Raw genomic sequence first — 25,317 nt, forward strand, 5'->3', positions numbered from 1 at the left:
AAGTTGTGTTTAACACATAGCTGTCACTGTGCTTATCATGGTGCTCTTCACACTGCAAGTCTGTAACAGGAAATGGGGCAAAACTTGGCCCCGCTACACTGTTCAGCACAATGTTGGCAGCGTGACTGTAGTGTCTCGTTTCACCGTACGAGGCCTAGAACAGAAATAGGTCATGAATTAGAATTAGATCTCTGTACATGGACTGGACAATGGAGTGGATGCATATGGAGAACACTGGAGACGCTCTTGTTGTTTTTATTGATACATAATCGAGAAGATTTGAAAAACTTTTTCAAGTCTTAAAACAGTTTTAGGATGCTCTAATTGCGCCTCCTGTCCACAGCAGCTCTTAAATGATCTGATTAATCTCTGCACCTGCGAGAAAAACAAAAAATGAACATGCAGGTGTTTGTGTTGAGATGCCATGAGTTGTCCCAGATGGAGTATCTGCTTTCATCAATTATGAACCAACTCAACGTGATGCTCTACAGTTGAGGCTGTGACCTCCAGTCATGATGAGAAGTGTGCCAGTTAATATCTGGACAAACTGAAGCCACTTGTACGCACTGCTATCCATTTCACCATCTTTCTAAACTCTGCTGCTGTAGTTTTTTCTCCATGAACAATTTATTTGGGGTCAAATCTCCTGCATCTCACTGTACTGTGGTCTCTGTGGACTTTTAGCGTTCTTCCTTCTGATGGCTTTTAGATATATGCAGCACATCTGGGCGTGAAAAGAATGTTACGATATTTGGGCTCAGCACATACCACATACACACTGCACTGACCACGCACCATGGAGCCCTGTGTAGCCCTCTGTATAAGACTGTACCTCATTCACCTCATTCAAAGATCAACAACGATTACACACAAAGAGAGTTTCTTTGTGATGTTGTTGTCACTGCCAACATCTCTGGACAGCTCTGTCTGTCCAATCTGTGGTCAGAATCCTCCAGGGCTAATGAAGTCTGATAGAGAAAGACCAGCAATATCATAACATATTTGGGGTCTAAAGGTAATAGTGGAAGGTTCTGACATGTAAAAGGAAGATATATTCCAGGTTAAGCTGTTGGTAGGTCAGCTGTGTTACCTCGTTTTTGTTGAGCATTGGTGTTTCTAATAGGTGCAAATAAATTGTATGAAGCCAGCCTCGATGTCTGTCTCAACGCTTTAATCACTGATTTTAATTGAAATGCATAAAGTATCGTTCTAGACTTCAGTTTATAACTATGTTGCAGTTGACCAGTATTGGCACGCATGCACATTTAAACAAAATGCTTCAGTGTTGGATTCAATACAGTTTCCCAAGACTTCCTGCTGTGTGCAGTAAGCTCTGCAATTATCTGATATACACTCTAAAAACAATGCGACTGTATGCGGGGCCTCTGTCAGATCGCAGCCTTTGTGTTTTTAAGCTCTGTGTTTAATGCTAATCACCCACCCGAAGAGCTAACAGGGCGTAACTTCATTACACCCCTCCCACACAAAGCAAAATGTATTAATCAATAAGGCCGCTGTCAGAAAATCATGGATGATCTTGATTTCAGGTTAATTTTTTATCCCAAATTGCTAAATAACAAATATCAGCAACAAAATATTTGAAGATGATGCCGCAAAGAAAATGTGATTCCACAGGAAAAACTGGAAAACAATAAAAATATAGTTGAAATCCTCCTGACAGTAAAGTAAATGTAAGCGTCCAGTATTTTTTTTAATTTCCTTTTTCCAGCACAGCTCTCCCTCTCTCAGCAGTTGGCAGGCGTAACAAACCTCCCACCCACACAGCATCGCCACCCACCCTCCCAGCATGCTGCTGGCCACTTACCACAGCCCTCTTAACCCCAATGGAGTGAAATGGGAGGGAGGAGGATAGAGTGAACGCTCTGACAGGAAAAATAGCTGAAGGAAGAAACAAACAGCATTTATATTCAGCAGTAATCTGTCACACGTTCATACCAACGAACGCATCTCATTATCTCTTACATTCTGGTCATATACTCGTTTGGAATCCAACATGAGAAAACAGCCATGGCTGGCTTTATTTCCTGCATTTCTAACAGGGTTTTATAACCAACGGAGAGGAGTTTTGTTCTTTGACAGAACATTTTGTGTGCATGTGTAATCAGTGGAGGATGGTGTGTAAAAGTTGAAATAAATGGAACAAGAAAGAAAATGAAACCCAAAAAAGGAAAAGAGTCATTTCAACTCTGAGAGATGTGAAAGATGTGGAGCGGTTTGCCAAATATAGACTTTGACAAACTTCAGATGTCTAAATTTATCTGTTACCTAACTATTTGGAGTAGGACACGTTTTCTTTGCACTGTGTGTAAGTTAAGGCTCAAACAGCCACATCAACATCAATCAGTCAATCAATACTTTATTTATATAGCACACACCAGAGGTACACCAAAGTGCTTTTCAATAGTAAAATATGAAATAAAATTAATTACATATCAGTGCAATAGTAGAGTACAAATACATTCCCAGACAAAACAAAGCACTAATTCACTATGTTAAAAGAAATATTTCACTCCTAGTATAAAAGTTAGGTAAAATCAACACAGAAATATCAACTGGAAAAACCCAGTAACACAATAGGTTAAAATTACATACAAATGCAATAAAAGTACAAAGTGTACATCTGATAAATCACTAACTAATCGAAAATGCAAGATCAAATAAATACGTTTTCAGTCGTGTTTTAAAGATTGAATAGATTCTGAAGCGCGAATATCAGCTGGAAGACTGTTCCAGAGGTTAAATGCAGCAATGGCAAAGGCACGATCACCTCTGGTTTTCAGCCGGGACCTAGGTTGCACCAAGAGCGTTTGACTCGATGATTGAAGTGCTCTCCTAGGAGTATACAGGTGGAGAAGTTCAGTTAAATAGCATATTATTTACGATTTCGAATGTAAGCAATAAAACCTTAAAATCAATCCGATATTTGATGGGCAGCCAATGTAGGTGAGCAAGGTTTGGAGTAATAGAATCAAACCTTCTAGTACCAGTTAAAAGGCGTGCCGCTGTATTTTGGACAAGTTGTAGTTTATGAAGAAGGGCAGATTGGAGGCCCAGGTAAAGGGAGTTGCCCTAGTCTAATCTTGAAGTAACAAATCCATGGATAAGTTTTTCAAGATCCATTCGCGGTATGTAATGCTTAGCCTTAGAGATTTGTTGTAGTTGGTAAAAGCTAGACTGTACTACAGAGGACACTTGTTTAAACGAGCTGTCCAAAAGAACACCTAAGTTAAGTACTGTATCAGAGTACATCAACGCAAATCTCCTTCTTCCTTTGAGGAATGAGAAAATAAAAATGGTTCAGTAAACCCGATCGGCATCCAAGCATCAGATCGACGCGAATCAGAACGCTTTGATCAGAGCTAAAGCTGCAGGTCTGCTTTTAGATTTTTAAAAATGTATTTTGAAGTATTCTTGGTCAAAAGATGAATCCTGCTCACTTTGGAGGCCTTCTTGACTTTTGATTTTCATGTACCAACCAGAAGGTGTGGACACTGACTCCATTGGACACCTTGCTGTGCAGAAAACACAGTTCTTTATCTGTGGACGTGTTTCCGTGCATCTTTGGAGAAGCAGCGCCTTTAGCCCAGATCTGTCCTGCACAGCGGAGCAGACAGTCAAACCACTTATCTGTACATGCATAATGAAGCATTCACCCCTCTCAGGACGTCTGTCCCGTACAAACAGCGGCAGACGAACATGCACTGGATTTTGGTGCATCATCGTCATGATTCTTCTCCTTGTTTTTGGACACATTCATCTCAGGAAGTGTACGGTTACTGGGCGAAAGAAAGGTTTGCAGCTATTTTCTGTTCTCGTGCAGCTCAACCTCAGCCTTTTTTTTTCTGTGTACAAATGGTTTTTGTTTTTTTTCCTTGCTGCAAGGTTTTTGTTGTGTGAATTTTTTCCTACTGCTTTCAGTGTGCGGTGAACACGTTTCACAGCTTTAGAGTCTTCTCAGGGGAAACCTCTACACTATTACCGTTTAAAACCTTCAGTTATGGAGAGATGGTAAAATAGCCGTATTTTTACAAATCATTTCGAGGCAAAACTTTGTGTTTTTGCTGTATGAATTAGCGGCACACATCAAATAATAGTTAGCATGTTCACAGCTGTAACATTTTGTTATAGCAACCTTATAAATAAAAACATGAATGAAACTGGTGCAGTTCAGACTGCACATACTGTCTTTACTCGTTAACATAAATGAGCACCTTCAGTACTTGTTCAGTCGTGACACATGAGAATTTATTATTGTAGTAATATTAAAGCATCAAGCGGCAGTGATCTGTGCACCACTCAGAGTCAGTGCTAAGGAGCATGGGAACAGATGTTTGGCCCTGGGGGGGTTTCACATGCTGACCAGGACAGTGGCGTTTGCAGCTGTTAGCAGGTGACTCGTGTCTGCATCTTGAATTAGCACCTGTGGGGGCATCAAACTGTTAGCACTCTCTGAATCGAGTCAACAGACTGAAAGAAAGAGGGTGTACATGTTTACTGTGCATCATGTGGTGCAACATTAAGTTTAATCATTGTAATTGCATGTATAAATGTTTAGATCATGGAGCAGCAGTGCTGCATTTTCGCCTGTATCCACTACAGCAGGATGGGGAGAAAAGTGCTCAGATGCGTCCACTGTTTAGGATTCTACATGATCATTATTGTCAAAGTTTGTTTTAAAATGATATTATTTTAATAATATCAGAACTAACACGTACCTGTGGTTGTGATCTGATGATTTTAGGCCGTGGCCATGATGTCCTCTCCTGTCAGTGGCCAATATTTTGGGATTTCTGTTGCATCAAAGGTAGTGCAAGTAAATAATCTAAGTTATAGCTCTCCACACGGACTGTTTACTGAATGCAACCAGAACACTCTCAAGTCTGATTGGTCAGGACTACCTCAGCTACAAAGGCCAGTCACTACGTTTTTGTTACCAAGAATTGTCCTTTGCCTACATATTCAACATTCGACATCAACTTGTTTTTTTCTTTTTTAATGCCGTTTTTTGTGATGAAGTATTTCATCACAAAAAAAAACATATGAACATATGAAACCTTGTCTTAAGGGTTTTGCACAGTCTGTACTGTTGTATCATATACTTCATATACCTTTGTCATTTTATTTAGTCTACTTTCTTCTCTTCTTTCCCATCTAGTCTTCTGCCCTACGTATATTTTCTGGCAAGTCATGTTCTTCTTCCCATCCTCCCTTGCTACCTCCTCCTCTTTCCAGTCCCTCCCTCTTTCCTCATTTCTTTTCATTCTATTCATTTGTCTCTTGCTTCACCCACACAACGGGAAGACAAATGGACAAATGCCACGATGGTAATATATAGCCCGCTTCCTCCCCCTATAGCCTCCAGTACCGGAGGGGAGGAGGCATATCAAGCTATATCAAGAAAAGCAGCCAGAATCACCTGAGGTATGTGTTATATCATGGGCTCCATTGTATGCATCACTACTAGGATTTCAAGCAAAAGCAAATTCTGCTGTCTTATACTTTGACCCTTCCCTGGATTCACTGTGCTTCTTCTTCCTCTGTAGAACCACACTGTTAGCCTTTGCAGTAATTTCCATAGCTTAGTACTGCAAAATCAACAGTAAAAAACTCTAAAGGATGTTTGCAGTTTAGTACTGTAATTTGCATGTAATTGTGGGAAAATTCCATGAGATTACATTATTTTTACGGTAACTCACCGTACTCATGGAAACAGCTGTAAAATACAGCAAATGTAACAATTGGTGATGTTACTGAGATTATACTATTACACCATCCGGATTTCTGTTGTTTTCTACTGTAGATCTAAGAGTAATTACTTAAATCCTCATTCAGAGTGTATTACTATAAAATGTGATTCACTGTGAAAGTAGTATAACATATAAACTACAATATACAGCATAATTTTTAACTTAAGGAGTAAGTTGCAGCCACACTAAAATTTAATTCCTTGAACTGAATGGAACCTCATATATTAATAAATGTATTTGTTTATTCAAACAATGTGAAACATTATTAATACTATTAATTAATGGTATACTTGTAAGGTTAGTATTGTGATAGAGTCGAGTATATTTTAATTATACTCTTGTAGACATTATGACATTATGCTAGTGCAATTATGGTGAACAAAAAGTACATTTAAAAGCTAAATAAAAGCATTATTAGTATACGTACTAGGTAAGGTATACTTGGGAAATATAATTGAAGTATACTCATTTTTTGTATTGCCAGCAACAAAAACTAATGGCTACATTTGGAGTAATGTTTAAAAATGACTTCATTTAGCAGGGTGTTCCTTTTTTTCTCTTCTTATTCGTTCTTATACTGGACCTTCATTTGTTTTTTATAAGGTGGTACTTTTTAAGACACCTCTGCCTAACTACAGTGAACTAACCTAATAATATGCTCTGGTCGTCATTTTACACAAGTTAAAGTGTCACATCCATGAAACCTACACCACTAACCAGCATCAGTCCTACAACTTCACTCTCAAAATTAATAAATTCTGGGACAAGCAGAAACTGTATTTTTAGCGGTGCATTTTGTTGCAGGCTAGACTGCTATTAAATGCACTCTCCTAAAGAAATAATTCCTTTGTAGCACCACTTCGTCTTGGTTCAGAAGAGATGTCCTGATATACGTGATAATGTAACACATTATAACAGTTCAGCGCGTTGGGTTGTGTTTTTAAAGCGATTGTTACGTTTTTAAAGCTTTTTAATGCGACAGGTGCAATAGCCGACACCACACCTTCACCTGACGTACAACGTGACGTATGACGCACACGTCGGGTATTCACTTTCTAAACAGCAATGGGGATAGAAAATATTGCTCGAGGTGGTTAATGCTCCTTTCGCTGGTTGCCAACCACCATTAAATAACAACAAGAAGAAAATATTGATCTGCTTCTCTTAGTTTTGCACGTTTAAGCCGCAATTCAGACTCAAACAAAGCTGCAAAGCAGGAGAACAACATGGCCATCAACTATTCTGTGCCACAGATCCAGTTCGCTGCAGCACAGAGTGATGATGAGACCGTTAACCGATATGTGCAACTAGAAGTTGTCAGAGGTAACTGGATGTTCAATCGGATTAAATGCAAGGTTGATTGGATTATATCTGAAGATCATATGCTATTCGTGATAACTCTGCTAGACTCCAAATTGCTCGTCCATGCGGGAGTATCTCAAAATTAAATGAAACCACTTAACATTTTTTCCCTAAAACGGACTGACATGGGACACATTAAAGTTGGATCGGAACCAGCTAATCAGTCTGAAGGTAAGTGTTTTTTTTCACTTATTCGAGAGAAGTCCGAAATGCGTTCTTATTACTGTTTGTTTTGACTTTTAAGCTACCCTACCAGGATATTTTCATTCAAATGCTAAGACAAAATGTCAATATCTATGAATGTGGAGACTCAAAAGACTAGTTAGGTAATAGTTGCCGATGGATTTATGAGAAACTTGGACGTTTGCAACAGGTGAATCGGTGAACAACCGAGGTTGCGCCCAAATGCTTAAAGCTGTTAGCTGGTCAGTGTTTTCAGGTGTGCTTGTACTACCTGTACGGTGCGGAGTGCTGACTAAGTCATGTTAAACCCATTAAAGCGCCGAGCTCAAATATCTTTTCATTTTTGTGCACTGTTCTCTTGTCGGCACACATTTTCTGTTTATTGAAGCCTTTTGTGAATAATTTTGATCATGTTAAAACTGGGAATTGGTCCCTATTGACAATACTCTTATTTTTTGCATTGCATATGCCATTTAGGAAAGGTAATTGGTCACTGAACTTTTTGCAACTATGTGTATTTCTAAATTTTGTGGCTTCAGTGCACGCAAATTTATATTGTTCAGTTTGCATGTTAAAAGCCTGCCAAGCACCCCAAGGCTGATTATGCTTGGTAAGAAGTCATTTACGAAATAGAGCTGATTAGACCATATTAAAATTTCTGTTTGACACAGGAGCTTTTCGTGGACACAGGTATCCAGTCTCTGTTTTGTTAGCTCAAATTTCTGTAATTTCCTTTATAAACCAAGGTTGTTGGACATGTGTCTCAGTGAATCAAGCAAAGTAACAATATCAAATTTCACATTACATATTACTGATCAACATGGTAGTCTAGCTACACCAACAGCAAAAATACTGAAGTCAATACTGTAAAGTTTAACAGCAGCACAAACTATAAACTCCAAAATAACCATACAGTTGATTCATCTCCGGTAATTTAACTGGGCTGACTGTTTGTTAGGTGTGTTTAATGTGTAGAATAATTGCCAATTTTGTACAATTATAATATGTTAAAATGGACTTATGTACATAAGGCCATTAACAATTAACTGTACATAGCTATTTGCTTTATGACTATCTAGACAGTGTGAAGAAGTGAAGTATTGAAATTATTTTATGTTGCATAATGACAACATGTTGCCCTGGGACCACTGTGAAGCAAAAGGTTGTTCACATTGACCCTCATGTCACAAATTAGGTAACTGTTTTTGCCATTTTTAGTGAATTTCTTGTATAATTTAAGTGACCAATGTGTTGTTACCTGTGTCTCCACAGATTATCCATGTCCCATGCCTTCTGGACATTTACACAAGATGAGCAACAATGAAGACAAGCTCTCTTGCTATCTTGCAAGACGCTGTCTCTGTCCAATAGGTTTTTTGAGTGCAACAGTTTGATATTATATTCATTACAATTCAGTTAATTTGTATGGTGCCAACAAAATGAATGCCAAGGCACTTCACATTGTAGGTTTAAGACCCTACAAAATATAAATAAGAAAACCCAACACTTGAACATATGTTGTCTGCCATGATATGGATATGACATAATATTGTTATTGTTATTGTTTGTACAACCATCTGAGAAAATAATGGATTACATGGTTTAGTAAAAACAAGTGCTTCCTCAATGAAAATATGTTTTCAGTTCTTTTCAGTTTTTGATTTTGGAAATGTGTATTTCAGCAGGGAAAAATCAGAATTGAAATAAAGTGGTGTAAAGCACATGAATTATATTTTGTGTGTGTGTGTGTGTGTCTATCTATCCATCCAATTTTTTTGGAACCCTCCAGTCTCTTACAGTATGTTAGTGTTAACTGACATTACGGTCAATTACGACCTGTTAAACAGTAAATGACCGCCTGTTGGGACACTGTGTCCTCTAGCAGAGATGAATATTTTTGGTACTGATGATGCGTGATAACGGTAAGTTACTGGTTAATATATTGCAGTTTATTACCTTGCAGCGGGCTTACAGTGACATACCGTGAGTAAACGGTAGTATACCAATTTCTTAATCACAGTATGATGTTACTTTGTTGACGTAATTTACGACATAACGACATAACGGTATCTCACTGGCGACAGTGACGCCAGTGAGATACCGTAAAAAAGGCTACGGTGCGTTACCATAATTTGTCCAAGAGTATTATACCACACCAGCAAAAAACGGTATCATCCTGCAGAACGGTAAGCTACCGTAACACGGCGTCATGGTATGACGCTGGCAACAGTGACGCCAGTATGTTACCGTAAAGTGGCGATGAAAAGTCTAACAGTGCACCTTTAGCAGCAATAACCTGAAATCATCACTTTGTACATGACTTCATCAGTCTCTGATGAAGTCATGTACAACTTTGGCCCACTCTTCTTTGCAATGTTGCTATAGTTCATTAACGTTAGCAAGTGTTTAAGGTCCATTTCAGTCAGGCTGAGGTCTGCACCATCACTTTAATTCAGATTAAGTCTGTCTTGTGTTTTATTATCATCTTTTTATTACTTTTACTATCCCGTCATAAAAAAATATTATTTAAACTGCCATTAATTTCAGTATTAATATATCCACTTCTTCTCCCTTATAAGCCTTTTATTATGTAAATCTGCAGTTCAATTAATTTATATTTCTATGTACAACAAAAAGAAATCCTAAAAATAGTGAGTTGATTATGGAAAGTAGTGATATTTCAAACGAGTGATCAGGTTTTGGAGAACTTTCAGACATCCACTGAGTGGATGGACAGATGGAGAAACGACTGAATGATGTTCCGAATCGATGCAAACAGTAAAATATCAGGAGATGATTAAATGTCAGCACGTGAATAGTGTTTCTGTCTGTCAGAGGTGAACGTGTCAGCAGCGTCTGAGGGTCTTTTGTTTTTTGGGGTCTTTTGTCTTCAGGCTGAATGAGTTCACTCTGAAAATGTCACCAGCTGTTTGGTTGCACTTCATCACCAGCTGCCTTTTCTCTCAGTCTTTTTGTTCACTCAGTGTCTGTTTGTCTATTGTGTTAAGCTTTGTAGTTTCATGCTAATTGCACTTTGTTGTGGAGTTGTTCACTCATCTGCTGGAAAACACCTCAGAGGTTATTTTTTTTGGCAATTGGCTGGAGTTTTTTCCTGCTCAGTTCCACTCAGTCATTTTCAAACCTACAGAGATGCAAATGCAGATGTGCATGGTCCAAATGTCCAAGGCTATATATAAACGATCCTTTCACAGGCATCTGTGAGGCATCCTGCATCTGTATTGAAGTTTGATGTTGGATGTGTTGATGCTCCAAAGATGTGTTTACATTTGCTTTGCTTGAGCTTGATTAATACAGCTGACAATAACTGTGGTCGTGGTCATTTTCAGACCCTGTCAGGAGTTTAAGATGAGTGTCTCGTCGTGTGCCTGCTGCTATCATCTACACCAACTAGCCAACCAGCAGGACTGCAGCATGAAATGGACACTTGTTAACGAGAAGAAAATCAAACAGAAAAGATGGAATGTGTAGTTTGTAGAAGCTGCCTGCTGAGTTTAGTCAAATGTCCACCAAGGGAACCTCATTTAGAGCTGTTAATTTAATAAAAACCTTAAAAATGTCAGACAAGTACCTTTCAAATTACCCCCACTGATTTCGTGACCACAAGGAGTCAGATGCCAGGAAATGGTTTCATTATTGTGACACTGCTAAATCTTAACTTTAGCTTTTTTTAAGGTAACCAGTCCAGGAGCATTAAAAAGTAGACCAAAGTCAGAAGTTGTATTTACTCTAGGCCGATCCTTTAACTAAAATGAGCAGGTTAACATGACACACACATTACCTGAGCATGGTTAAAAAGCAGCTTTTAATTGTAATGTTTTTATTTTGGTGTGGATGAGGCACCTGTCTTATATTTGACTGCCTGCAAAGCGCCTCGAAGATCAAATGACAGAACTAAGCTGCAGGTTTAGTGCTCACTGAAGACGCAACATTTGACTTGCGCTCTGTCTCTCCTTTTTTTTAAAGCCATGATTATATATTCTTTGCACCCACACATGTATTTTATTTGTTTCTTATCTATCCCCTTATTTATTGTATCCAGGCTGTGATTTATCGTGATTTATTAATAAAGTGGAGCACAAACTGCCGAGGTTGAAGGGGTCCGTTTCAGTCTGCACTGCTGACAACATTCACCAAGTTCATTGACATATATTCAATTCAATTCAGTTTTATTTGTACAGGACCAAATCACAACAAGAGTCGCCTCAAGGCACTTTATATTGTAAGGTAGACCCTAGAGTAATAAATACAGAGAAAACCCCAACAATCATATGAGTCCCTATGAGGAAGCACTTTGGCGACAGTGGGAAGGAAAAACTCCCTTGTAACAGGAAGTACCAGGCTCAGGGAGGAGCGGCCATCTGCTGCGACCGTTTGGGGTGAGAGAAGGAAGGCAGGATAAAAGATATGCTGTGGAAGAGAGATAGAGGTTAAAAACAAGTATGATTCAGTGCAGAGAGGTCTCTTAATACATCATGAGTGAAGAAGAAACACCCAGTGCATCATGGGAATCCCCCAGCAGCCTACACCTATAGCAGCATAACTAAGGGAGGATTCAGGGTCATCTGATCCAGCCCTAACTATATGCTTTATCAAAAAGGAAAGTTTGAAGCCTAATCTTAAAAGTAGAGATAGTGTCTGTCTCCTGAATCCAAACTGGAAGCTGTTTCTATAAAAGAGGGGCCTGAAAACTGAAGGCTCCCATTCTACTTCTAAATACTCTAGGGAACTCATGACTTCAGTCCAGTAGCACCTTATCCCGCTCCCGGATCCATCCGATTGGTGAATCACTTACAGGTTCCACAGTACAGGCTTAAAACAGTGGACATTATGGTTTTGCTCATTCAGGCCCAATGATGTGGAACGAACTTCTATTCAATATTATATGAGCTTCATAATCTTTAGTATAATATTCTAATCTAATAAATAAGTTAATATATTAATAATCTATACTTGTACTGTATAGGTGGACTAGATAGCCATCTTTATCACTGCCGTTTGTTTTTCCCTTTCATCTTACATATGTAGAAATAATAGAGGTGCTACTTGTAAATCAGTTTTAGAAAGGCGCCACAGTTTCCTCAGTGATACTATTATTGTTTCCTCATGTGGACAAAGGAGCGTTGTCCTTCAGTATCAACTGCTTTAGCCATCATTGCAGAATAAACACTGAGTGTCCAGGAACCTAACAGCCACCTCACTAATTGTTAAAAAAAAGAACCCTGCCATGATAACCATCCATTCTCTGAACAGAAAAGTACTGTGTGCATTTTCCTCTGTGGCCCTCTGTTGTAACCTTTTGTCCTCAGTTGGCTCTCAGTCAATAAAACTTGGAACCTGCCTGCTCTGTTTCCTGTACATGGACTTGTTAATCCTGGAACTTCCTGACTGAAGGTAACATTCCTCACTGTTGCATCCAAATTACCCGATAATGTTTTGTTTCACAGTGTTAATTAATGTAAAATGTAAAACATTTTAATCTTAAATGTTGAGTTTTAGCTTTCTTTGATATTAGTGGCAAGTATGAACAGAAAGATCCAGAATTTAATTTAGCAACCATCCGTAACTAAAATGTGGATCTGTCATTCTCAAGACAGGCTTGCATTAAATATTAAAAAAGAAGGAATAGTGTCATATTTAATCCATCATATCAGTCCTTGATTAAGCTAGTGCTAAAATTAACCCTATTAACTATTATTAAAATGTAAAATATGCAAGTTAAAATTAGCCCTGTCTCTGTGACGCGGTCTTTCTGAAGCTCCTTTACCACAGTGGGTCAGTGACTCAAGAAGAATAATGAGAAGAATAATCAAATGCAGTCCTGTAGACCTCCTTTGCCTTCTAGCTTCTGTTGAGGAAATAATTTTTCACTGCAGACTCACATGAATAAATAATGTCTGGAGTGCTAAAGTTTCTGCCCGGCAAATCTGAGAGAGCGGAACAGTGTTAGCAGTTCATAATTAATTCATTTACTGGCGTCTGTGACATTTATTTTCTGTCTTTGGTGACTTTTGAATCATCAATGTATTATTTGTAGAGCGGGCAGCAGCGTTTTACTCTGATAAACAAAGTGAAACATATTTGCAGTCTGTGCATGGAGAGACTCAAAATATGAGCCTGAGTGCAGAATCTATGAAGGAACAAATAATCGTGTTAGGTTCAGGGGTGATCGGACTTTGGTGTTTATTTGGTGTCAGGACTAAAGATATAAGATTCAGTTTTGATGAAAGTCATCCTACTTTATAATGCAACACAGGCCTGAAACATTGGGCTTGCAGAAACAATGGTTTCAGCTGGAGGCATACAGCATGGTTATGTAGAAGTTGTTTTTACACATCATTGCTGGAATTTTCAGTTCAGTTGTATTTATATAGCTCCGAATCACAACAACAGTTGCCTACAGGTGCTTTTTGACCTTTGTAGTCTTCACATTATCCAGACATCTTCAAAATGACAAAGCCCAACATAATTCAGAGGTTGATGATGTTTTTGTGGTTTGATAAATATGGGGAACACACTTAATGTTTTCCCCATACACAGATGATCCACCCCACTCATCACCCTAACCCTAACCCTAACAAAGAAAATCTAGCTTATTTAAATGGAATATATAACACTCAAACTGAATGAAGCAAACATCAGTTTTGCTGTGCCATATAAATTCTGTTTATTTTAGTGACCAGGTGAAGTTTGGGGATTCTCTGGGGTGCCTGAATATCAGCATAAATGAACAAGTCAAGTCAAATCAAGTGACTTTATTGTCACTGTGCAGTGGTACAGTACACAGTGAAATGAGACAACATTCCTCCAAGACCATGGTGCTACATATAACAGACAAGCAACACAGAACTACATAAAGTGCAGGGTGCAAAAATTCCAAAAAACCAAAACAAAGACAGTGCAACACCAGACAGAAGAGAACGATACAGACACAACAGTGCAATAAAAATGTGCAAAAGCCTGAGCACTGTGCAAAGAGTAACTTGGTGTATGAAGGTGTGTGTGTCTGTGTGTCTCTTTGTGTGTATGAGATTGTGCAGATTGGGGCAATGATTGACCAACATTTCAATATTTCATTTTGTTTTAATTCTGTTAAAAAAGATCAGTCAGTAACAGCTCTGCAATAAACACAGAATTAGCAAGCTTGGTCTAGAGCAAACCTCCTTATCCCCGTGACCAGGCCGCAACAAACATGCAAAATATGAACTTCTGCTTATCCAAACCCCTGAAGAGTAAACCAGCCTTTTACTTAACATTATTTATTATTCAGCATGCTCTAAAATTTCTCAGAGGTACCTTGGCAATCTGATGCAACATGAATGAAGCACAACAAATGATGCATCCATTTTACTTGTTAACCCTCTCAAGGCAGGCTTTGCAGATTTGCAACAAGTAAAAGCTAACAAACTGATTACACCACATACATATTTTATGAGCTTTTTTTACTCAGAAGTACCACTGCAGGTATTCTTTTGTGCATTAGCAACAAAAACTTAATTTGAGCCAGAGAGGGTTAATACCAGGAAAGCTTCAGAGAACTGATGGCGCCACCTTACAAGCTTCTCAGACTGTGTTGTAATCGGGGGCACAGCCCGGTCCCATTGGCACCAGATGGAATGGCAGGTTGGGCGTATGAAGGGTAAAATGAATATACTTTTGCACTAGGATGCTACAGTACATTGAGATTTTTGTGCTCCCACATCCTTCCTGGACAGATGAAGATGGAGTGTTGTGGTGGAGTCTTGCTAACCTGCTGTGAAAAATGGCTCCTGTCAGTAATCCATCTCGGTCCACTCGTCCAGTATTGATTTCCCTTTCAGGTTTGCCCACGTGTCCCCAGGGTCAGCTCATCAAGCACAGAGTGAAAGGCTTGCTGGATGTGTGTGTCTGTTTGTGCGAGTGCATGTGTGCTAAGCACTACAAATTGTAAGTTCCTGGAACTGGTTAAAAAGGACAGGAGCAATTCTGGTGTGACTGATGTGCTGAAACTTGCTTAGTCGAGAGGGGAACTTCCCTCAGAGGTTCAGTTCCTGCTTGCTGAAGCTTTATTTTCCATCTTTGAAATGGTTGTGTTTGGAAAGGAGATGACTTGAACTTTATAGCTATACTAGCAGCTCAGGGAATTCTAGGGTCTGAAGTCTGGGGACTTTATATTAACGCTGATGTGGTCTGCAGGATTTTTCTTGTACACAGTTTATGCAAACTGACTTTCATTACTCATGTAATTCATTACTGTGACATTAAGTGCTGCAGTAGGCATACAGACAAGGAAACCAGACAGCCCTCCTCCTGCAGCTGCCCTGCTGTGTGCTGAGTTCTAGGCCTCAAAACCTACTCTCTCCAGTGAAAATCCTCTTCTTAATCCACCATGCTGCCATATACTTCTCTGTGTCCTTTTCCATGGTTACACTATTCACTGGTCCTAACAGAACCACAGTTGGCCAAAGTCCTCTATTAGAGTACAGGCAGGATTTTCCAAAGCCTGTGAACCAGAGGAGGTGCAGGAGCTGGGTTCCCTCTCAAACCACTTGAACTACAACATAGTGAAAAAAACTTATTATAGATTATAGAGCCACCTTTCAAAATTTAAGCCAAAGGTTCAAAGGTTGTAATGAAGGATCAAACATGTTAAAAATAGAGGTGTTAAAGGGTGGTTCTGTCCAAGGTTATTATAGTTAAGTAAAACTAAACTAAAACCTACAACACCTACAACATAGTTACCAAAAATGCAGAACTTATTTATTTGATAATTGTTCGCGTGTGGTTAATAATAATATGGATGCCTAAACAGTGATTATTAATGACAGTTAAAACAGGGTTTTTCCCTTCTTGCATAAATTTCTGATTTATTTCTTCAGTATAAATCTGTCTATTTGGAAAAAACACAGTGTGTTTTTAGTGTTTTTGGTGTTTGCATGTATTTGATGACACACAGAAACACAGAATAGCCTGTAGCCAGCATTATCCTTTAAAGCTCATTCATGTGTACTTTTTGTCTGCACATGCACACATTTAAAGCTTTTCCTCCTTTTTCTTGCCTCCCCTCCCCTGAAACACGCTCCCTTTGCCTGTCATCAACATGTTCCAGTGACAGCCTCGTGCTTGTCTTCACCAGTCGCTCCCATCCACATCTCCTTCCACGAAACTTGGAAACAACTTCCAATTAACTGGATAGGATCAGCAAGCCGTCCTGCCTGGCCCTGATAACATTATCCCGCGTCACGCACTGCTGCCAGCGCCCGGATTATGAAATTAAAAAAAGAAGCTGAAGAAGAAGAAGAAGAAAGGATGGTTGAGGATGGAGGGAAAGTGGTTGGGTGCTGGGGAATGGGAGCTGAGGTGGGAGGGAGGCTTGCCCCTGGGGACTGTCATCAGTGATTGTATAGTATATTTGGCCCTGTGTGAAAAGGAGGGTTATGTAAGGTTTTAAAGCCCCTCCACTATCACCAGAACAGAGAAGTTCAATATGCCGGAGAGCTGCTTCAGCTTCCAGTCCAGTGCTAACCGCCCACTGATAAGCGCTTACATAACGAGCTGCGGTTGAGGTCTCTGGTGTCTGATGAGTATGTAAATGGAGGCAAGTAGAGGAGCGCTCCTCCGTTTCGCACGATAACGCTGTGATGAATTGCTTCAGTCTTTTCTCACATGAATTATTTTTGAAGATTGCATTTCTGTTGTGTCGAGATGAAGAAGCAGAGACTGTTTGGGTTGCAGTGATTTGAAAATGTCAGACCCATCTCTTCTTTTTTTTAAACGGAGGACTAAATGTCTTCAGTGAGCTTAGACGTGCCTCTGATTGCTAATAGCGGATTGTAGGAAACACTAGATGGCATTGGCAGGTTAGGTTTTGGTTAATGTACTGTGTACTATGAGCTTTCCTCAGCTTTGGAAAGGCCTTCCTGAGGAGAATCATTGACTTCCTGAACCTGGTTCCTCCTATTAAAACGGAGTTCTTCCTTTCCACAGTTGCCAGGTGCTGCTTTATTATCACCCGTTTGATTGGCCTTTATCTTGTGCCCACTTTCTCTTTTGAATCGACATGTTTTATTTAAGTATTAGTAATTAAATCGTGACACTATAAAGAGTCATCATTTTTAATAGTTTTCAAACAATTCCTTTTAAAAACCAAACTTCTTTTATTATATAAAAACTAATCAAACATTCAAACATACAGTCAGACATTTTTATATGTCAAAGGTAGGAAGAGAATGCCCCTGTGTGTGTGTGTGCGTGTGCGTGTGCGCGCGCATGTGCGTGTGTGTGTGTGCGCGTGTGTGTGTGTGCGTGCGCGTGTGTGTGTGTCCTCTTCCAGATGTCCTTGTCTGACAGCCGCATCTTTCCTTTATTCCATTAGTGAGTCCTTGAGTCTGTTTCTGTAATGATAAGAGAAATGTTCTGCTTCCAAATGCGTGCACACACAGACACACGCGCAGACCCCTCGTCCAGTTCATGAGATGCGTCCCTGCTTCTGCTACGCTGCTGCACGTTTTGTTCAGGTGAAATACCAGGAAAAAAAACAACATACATCCAGTCTTCAATTTTTTTCCAGCTCAGGGTTGGAAGCTTATCTTATCTTTGCCTTTGTTACAAACAGTAAAAAAACATTATTATGAAAAAACCCACATTCACTGTATCACAGAAACATGCCACACCTGACCAGCTGGGATCGTATTAAACACGGACACATGGCCCGTCCTGTTAGGGATGCGTGGGCTCAGATGGGTTCCTGTATCTTTATACATTACAGCAATGAATGTCAGCAGCCGATTACGCTACGCACAAACACACAGCAGCCACACACCCACCGTCTTCCCCCCGATAGCAGATACATAAAGTGTTGTGGAACTTCTTTTCATCCTTGTTATGAAAATACATAACAAAAAAATACAAAATACAATAAAATACACAAAATCTAACATAAAAAAAACTGCAATATGACAACAAAAACTTCTTCGTTTATTATTTGCCATCGGCGCTCCTGTGTGCTAGTTTTGTAGTAACTTTACACCTTACATCACTGCTGATCGTTAATATTCACTTATTGTTGTGTATAATAAAGCCCAAGGCACCAGTTATGTGACATTTAGCTAAGTGTGGACCTGTTCTGCTCATTTCCAGCACTAGATTTTTATTCTTGGACTCCACTACAGTAGCTTTGGATGATTCACAGTTCAAAATAACCCAAATTACGTACTGCAGGAACTACATGCTGTGTTATTCATGCACCAGAAAGTTGGCCACAGTGGTATTAGAAAAGCACATGCACACATATAGAAGTTTCAGGAAAGCAGCATAATAAGAAAGAATCCTCTCCTTGTGTGTGTGGCGTCTGTTTCCAGTGTTCATTGTTCTGTTGAAGGACACAGAGGCTCGCTCGCTATCAGAAGCCCATAAACTGTGCGTGATAGTTAAATTGTATATTTATTGCTATAATAAAAGTGTGTGTGTGAGTAAATGTGGTTGTAGTATAAAGCACTTTGAGTGGTTTGGAAGACTAGAGCTGTGCAGCTGTATGAATGCAGTCCATTCATCCAAAAGGCCACAGGTATATATTTGTTTCTCTTCCTCAGTGGTTAAAAGAATGAGTTTAATATCTAATAGTTGAACTGCAGGTGACTGTAAGGACTGTAACCTCTGACCTTCTTAAAGCAGCCGGGACATTTACCACGACAGCTGCCGTCTTGTTGAGACAGTGACCAAAAAAGTACTCAAGACAGAAGGAAAAAACCCCACTTTCACCTCCAACTGAACCAAAGTGACCTGTTTGATTTAGCTAGTCAGGTCTGTAAGAAGTCAGCTTGGACGGCACCAGACGCTGAGGCAACACCTACACAGCCAGCTTAGAATGACTAATTATCACAAAGTGCAGTTTGTGGTGCATTTGTGATGGATTTTAAGAATGCAACACGCACATGGTGTGGTTGAAAAGTGGGCTTCAATAGAGAAGGAGCAACTGCAGCATTTAGGAGCAGAAAGAAGCACAAAAATAAATTAAAGATCAAAAAAATGTGATTACAAGCCCAAGTGGGCTGCAATGGCGTGTTTTCTTTGTTTATAATCTTCACGTTCAGTTCGCTAAAACACTCATTCTTCCTCTTTTACGACTTTGGTCATACCTGTAGGAGCGGCTAAGCTAAAGGTCTGACAACAGCAAAAACATGAGCCAGACCAGACCAGCTGGTCAGCGTATTTCTGACACTGCCCCCTGGTGTCAGTACACAGCTACAACATGTAAACAACAGGCTGCAAAGGTCCAGCCAGTTACATGTCACTGGACTGAGGCTGGAAACTGGAAAAGCCAACAGCTTATGACTAAAGAGACTTTACTCACACATACACAGCTGTTCAGAGTTCTTTAGTATTTAGTATTTAGTATTTATTTATTTATTGTCATTGTCAAGAACAATGAAATTGCGTTTGGGGCTTCCATACAATCCAAAAAAAGAAGAAAATAATAAATACCCCTTAAAACCCAAGTGTACATATTTAACCCAGTGTGACTCCAATGCAATAAGACAATCCTTAGCAATAATGTTCGTAGAAATTCAGACAGACCTGAGAAACATGACAAAATACATGTGATTCCAGTTAAACTCAAATGATAGTCACATATTTCTGCATGCACCTCTCCGTAAGCACGCACACATTCATGCAGAAACACTTACTCTCCTCACCAGGTTAACAGTCTGACATTTCTTCTATTGTCTATCAGCATACATTTGCAGTCTTTTTAATCAAATCTTGCGTGTGGGTGAGCATGCCGATTTTGAATTTCTGAATGTGTGTGTATTGAAATGAGGTACTTCACCCCTCGAGGCGTTCGGTCACAGTTACAAATGGATTGCCATCCCACTCGGCCTCGTCTCCCGTGTCACCTCCCAGAATAAGCTGTGCAGCTCAATCTGCCGTCCCTTCCTATTTCATCCCGGCACCATTCAGCCCTGGCAAATACTGGCGTATCAAAATGATGCCACGAGTGTTCAGCGAGGAGAGCAGGAGAGATCTGCTTCAAAATGGAAATGCTGTTCTGGTTCGCCAGGTGCAATAAATGTGGAGGATTTCATCTTGGCTGCCACTTGCACAGTTAATCAAATAGATACAAGTGAGTTTATACAGCAGCACAGGATGGGGCACTGTATTCAGAATGGGCCAATGAGCATTCAGGCTGCAATTTGTCTAATGACCAAGAAGCCAACAAAGAAAAAAGAAAACTTAAAATCCAAAGTTTGCACAGCACATATTGTGCATGTTTTCTTCAGATGGGAAGAAAATCTGCACTGCTAGCGTTGTCAATGCTAACAAACTGTTACCATAGTTTTATCACTCATCTCCTTAGTGTCAACTATTTGAAGAACATGCACGGTGAGTGTCATGTTGGCCAGTTTAATGTCACCATAATAAATTAGATGTTTTACTTTAAAAAAATATAGTAGATTTGGCATTCGACTGTGTCCCTCGGAGTGTCCTGTGGGAGGTGCTTCGGGAATATCGCTACCGGCCATTCGATCCTTATACAACCATTGCAAGAGCTTGGTCTGCAAAGCCAACAATAAGTCAGACTCGTTCCCGGTGGGTGATGGACTCTGCCAGGACTGCCCTTTGTCACGGATTTTGTTCGTAATTTATATGGACAGAATTTCTAGGTGTAGCCAATTTGGCTTTCACTTGGGTGGTCTCTGAATCTCATCTCTGCTTTACGCAGATGATGTGGTTCTGTTGGCTTCATCGGGTCATGGCCTCCAGCTTGCACTGGAATTGTTCACAGCTGAGTGTGAGAATCAGCATCTCCAAATCTGAAGCCATGGTCCTCAGCTGGAAAAGGGTGGACTGCCCACTCCAGGTCAGGGATGAGTTCCTGCCCCAAGTGGAAGAGTTTAAGTACCCGGACACGCTGGAGATATTATATCTCTCAGGTGGTCTGGGAATGCATTGGGGTTCCCACGGAAAAGCTGGAGCAGGTGGCCGGGGAGAGGGAGGTCTGGGCTTCTCTGCTTAGGCTGCTGCCCCCACAACCCGGCCCCTGATAAGCGGAAGAAGATGGATGGATGGATGGAAAATATAGTAGTTGGTACTAGGGCTGCCACAAACGATTATTTTGATAGTCGACTAGTCACCGATTATTTTTGCGATTAGTCGACTAATCAGATCATGCATCCATTGGACGTAAAACGTACAGCTTATTGCACCAGCATGCATCTGCTCTTATATAACTATCATTAGCTTACAGCTTTAAGTGTTTAAGGTCTGTACTAACTAAAAATAAAGACAAGATGATAGTTTGTTAAATTTTAATGAAATTAGCAGATTGTTTTGGTGAAGTTTAATAAACTCCTTGCTATCTAAAATATAACAGGACACCGGAGTATATTCTCAAGCATCGCACATTTCTGATAATCAGTTGTCTGCTTGACGTTTATTCAGCTGTGTAAAAACTATAACTTTAAATCGTAATCGTGACTAGTCGACTAATCTTGGCAGCCCTAGTTGGTACCAATGTCATCCAAATTCCTGGATTTGATATTACAGCTAGCTAAATTTTTCTGAGCTTCTTCTTCGAGATGCATATTCACTCTTGCATTATTTACATTCTGGATTTTTATTTTCTTGCACCGGTTAAATCCATACATTACCTCTTTAATAGGACCTGTACATGCAGCCATATTTTCAGCATTTTATCTTCAAGTATCAGATCTTATGACAGTTTGTTCCATCAGTACACCAGAAAAGCAGCAATAATCATTACATGCTCACATTTTTCATCTGCAGTCTCTGTACAGATGATACGACAGTTTTTTACTGCACAGTCGATGTCTCAGCTGGTAATTCCACCTGATCGATTTATTCTGAGAATCAGTTTAAATAATAATTCTGATTACAGACACAAAAGTGTGCACTGCAGTCACTGAATCACAGTCAAACCTGCAGCTTTACTGAAGCTGAGTAAATCAGATTTAGCTAAAGATGAAATTTATGCAAAAGTGATTTTATTACCAGCTGGGTTGAAATACACGAAGTCGCTTCTGAAAGTGAGACAGTGAGATTAGCATAGTGTATGCAATATTAATTAGATATAGACTTTTGATGTAGACAGGATTTTTCATTCTCATGAATCTAGTGTGTGTTTTTATGTTGATGCTGTATGAGTGAGCACAGCCTGATTTTCTCATACATGTTTAGTATTTTTCATATGTTTCAGGTCAATCTAAATAGAAAACAACTGCATTTCTTTCACTTTTCCATTAAATATGTATGACCACTTATTGACTGCTCTGGTATTCAGTTACAGTCGGATAAGTGACTCAGAGCAAAAGGGCTCAGTATTGATCTACGATCTTCCCAGGAAGGGATATCTGTCACGGGGTAAAGAGTGTTAAAAAGATCCCATTATGTGTTGTTTTAAACTCAGAAGGAAATGCTGTCTCATGCTCCCTGATGCCAGGCGTGTTGCGGATCTTTCACCGTGTTTGGAGATGTAATCATGCACTTTCTACAAAGGAGGAAATATGATTGTTTACAGCTGCAAAAGCTTAAATTTAAATCAAATCACTGGTGTGTTTTTCTATGTGAGGAAAACAGTTTACTGTTTTACAGCTGTATGGTTTGTTTAATTGCTTCTTTTTTCAATCTCTTGTGTCCAGCAGAGAGTTGCTGAAGACGCTCGGCATCACAGAGGAAGGGGGAAGAACTGAGACACTCACAGATCCCGGGCTTGGTGGCTGAATGCTCAGTTGTCTCCAGCTTGAAGAAGAACATCTGTACTAATCAGCAGGAATCATGGATTTTGTAATGAAGCAAGCTCTAGGTGGTAAGTACTGCAGTCCTAAATGCTTTTCCTGAGAATACATTAGAGTTGGAGATATTTTCTGTTTAAGATGCTGTACAAACACATATGTGCATATAAACATGAAGGCTTTCTGGTTTCTCTTTGAATCGGCTTGTAGTTTGACCAGTTATGTTCGATCACATGGCTGCATGTAGATAGTCCATGTAGAAAGTAAAGGAGAGATCTTTTGTCCCTAGCTGGCAGTCAGCAGGAGAGGTCGTGCATGAAGCCAATACATTGCCGTGGGTGTTGTAGGGTTTCCATCTTGGTCAACGATGCACTTCCAGGCCTTGTGATCTGTGGCCTTGACCTTTGCTTACTCAAGGGTTAGACGTCGTCATTTAAGATCGTCTTCAACTTGCTCAAGCTAAGTCTTCTTGGGGAGTCACGCTTGATTCTCCACTGTGGGATGCCGCTGCAGCAGAAGTAGGGTTGTTCAATAGGACAATATATATTGGATGCCAATATGAAAACATCTATCGTTTTCTTATTACGCTATTGTTTGTCTCGTGGTGTCGCAAAATAAACTGTTTATGGCAATATTTTTTCATCGTTTTGATGGTCACTGTAGTGGCTATATTAATTTCTTAAAGTTCTCTCTTGCGCTTATATTTAAAATAACCACACTATGGACAGACAGATGACTGTTTCTATGCGTACTTTCGTTAGCAAAAACAATCGTGTGACTCCGCCATCTGCTTATTCTGTTTATTTTCCCACATAAACCTTTCATATTAAAGCTCAAGATCCTGTTGAGACTTTTCAAAATAAACTGAAATTATATACATCATTCTCAAACATCAAATTTCAGAATATGCATCAAACAAATTACCTCAAATAAAAACATGAAGTAGCTATAAATGGTGCTTACAGTCACCACATGGATGCATGCACAGAGAATACCAGCATGGCCAGTGAAGATGAGGCAGAACCAGGTAGCTCCAAATAGAAGGACCAGTCAAAACAAATCCAGGACCTTATTCCTAAAGGAGGGGCTACTGCTGTAGCATGGACAGGGTTTGGTTATGAAAAAGTCTGACACGGACCAGAAAACTGTACTATGCAAATTATGCCGTAAACAGGTCCCTACCACAGACTCAAACACGACAAACCTCTTCAACCACCTACGCAAGAATCACATGAACGAGTATGGAGAGAGTTTACGGATGAGAAGCAAAAAGGGATGGTCAGGTGCTAAAAAATAGACTCAAACATTAGAACAGGCTTTCCCCCGCAGCACGCAATGCAATAAATACTCACAAAGAAAATGGCGGCCGTTACAAATTACATCTAAAAAGGTATGGCTGTGATTACTATAGCTATCACCTGACAACCATATAGGCTTCTAGTAGCATTTAAAAAAATGTATCTGGCTTCATAAAAATGAATGTGTGAACTGGAAACCTGACCTGACTGCACCAGAAGCTCCCAAAAATTGGTCCTCCTCCCTGAGGCTAATTCAGTGGACTAGCAAATGGGTCAAGTTCCAGTGCTTTGAGCTCTCAAATCTAGGGCTGCCACGATTGGTCGACTAGTCACGATTACGTCGACTATCAAAATCGTCGATGACTGATTTAATAGTCGACGTGTCGTTTGAAGCTTTGTAAGATCCCAAAAGACGCAGGAATAAGTAGTATAATTTAAGATTGTAATAACGGACTGAAACAGAAGATGGCAGCACTGCATGTACAAGGATGCCAGCTGCCGTTAAACCCCGAAGAAGAAGTAGCTCTGTCCCAGAATTCATAGCGCAGCCCTGCTCAGTTTCCAACAATGGCGGCAGCTAGTTAGTTTTAATATTACTCTTATTATACTTTCTGGGTCACAAAATAAACGTTTAACATATTTTCAGGCGAGAATGCATCTGTGTAAACCTCAAATATCTGCTCAGTTTATCAAGACACCACACATTTTCAAAAGCGCTCCTACATTTTCAGAGAAGTCTGTTACCCACTAGCTCGATAGCTAGCCGGGGGCAAGGCTCACTAGAGCCCGTGAGAACACCGGACTCCCGGCAAATCGTTTTCAAACCCACCGCCGTCTTTCGCTACTCAGGTTAAACACATATAAGTCACTTAGATAACTTAAAAATGTTATTGTTTGGCTTTTTTTAGTATTTTATTTGTTCCTGAGTAAATCGGTTTGGCTGAGATTAAAGTTGTA

The 25,317-nt window shown here is 39.8% G+C and overlaps 1 protein-coding gene across 5 annotated transcripts in view; it reads left to right on the forward strand.

Moving 5' to 3' along the window:
• cplx2b (complexin 2b) overlaps positions 1-25,317 on the forward strand; it is a 57,417-nt gene that overhangs the window by 14,710 nt on the left and 17,390 nt on the right. The window contains exons 1-2 of one of the 5 annotated variants that reach the window (XM_080900219.1): positions 5,424-5,442; positions 22,973-23,136. In XM_080900219.1, the coding sequence (XP_080756345.1) occupies positions 23,106-23,136 (31 nt within the window). In that variant the 5' untranslated portion in view covers positions 5,424-5,442; positions 22,973-23,105. Of the gene's footprint in view, positions 1-5,423; positions 5,443-22,863; positions 22,881-22,969; positions 23,137-25,317 lie in introns of those variants that run through there. The other 4 variants (XM_080900217.1, XM_080900218.1, XM_080900215.1 and 1 more) reach the window with 4 other exon arrangements.

This window comes from Rhamphochromis sp. 'chilingali', assembly GCF_963969265.1.
Source record: "Rhamphochromis sp. 'chilingali' genome assembly, chromosome: 13".
NCBI lineage: Eukaryota > Metazoa > Chordata > Actinopteri > Cichliformes > Cichlidae > Rhamphochromis > Rhamphochromis sp. 'chilingali'.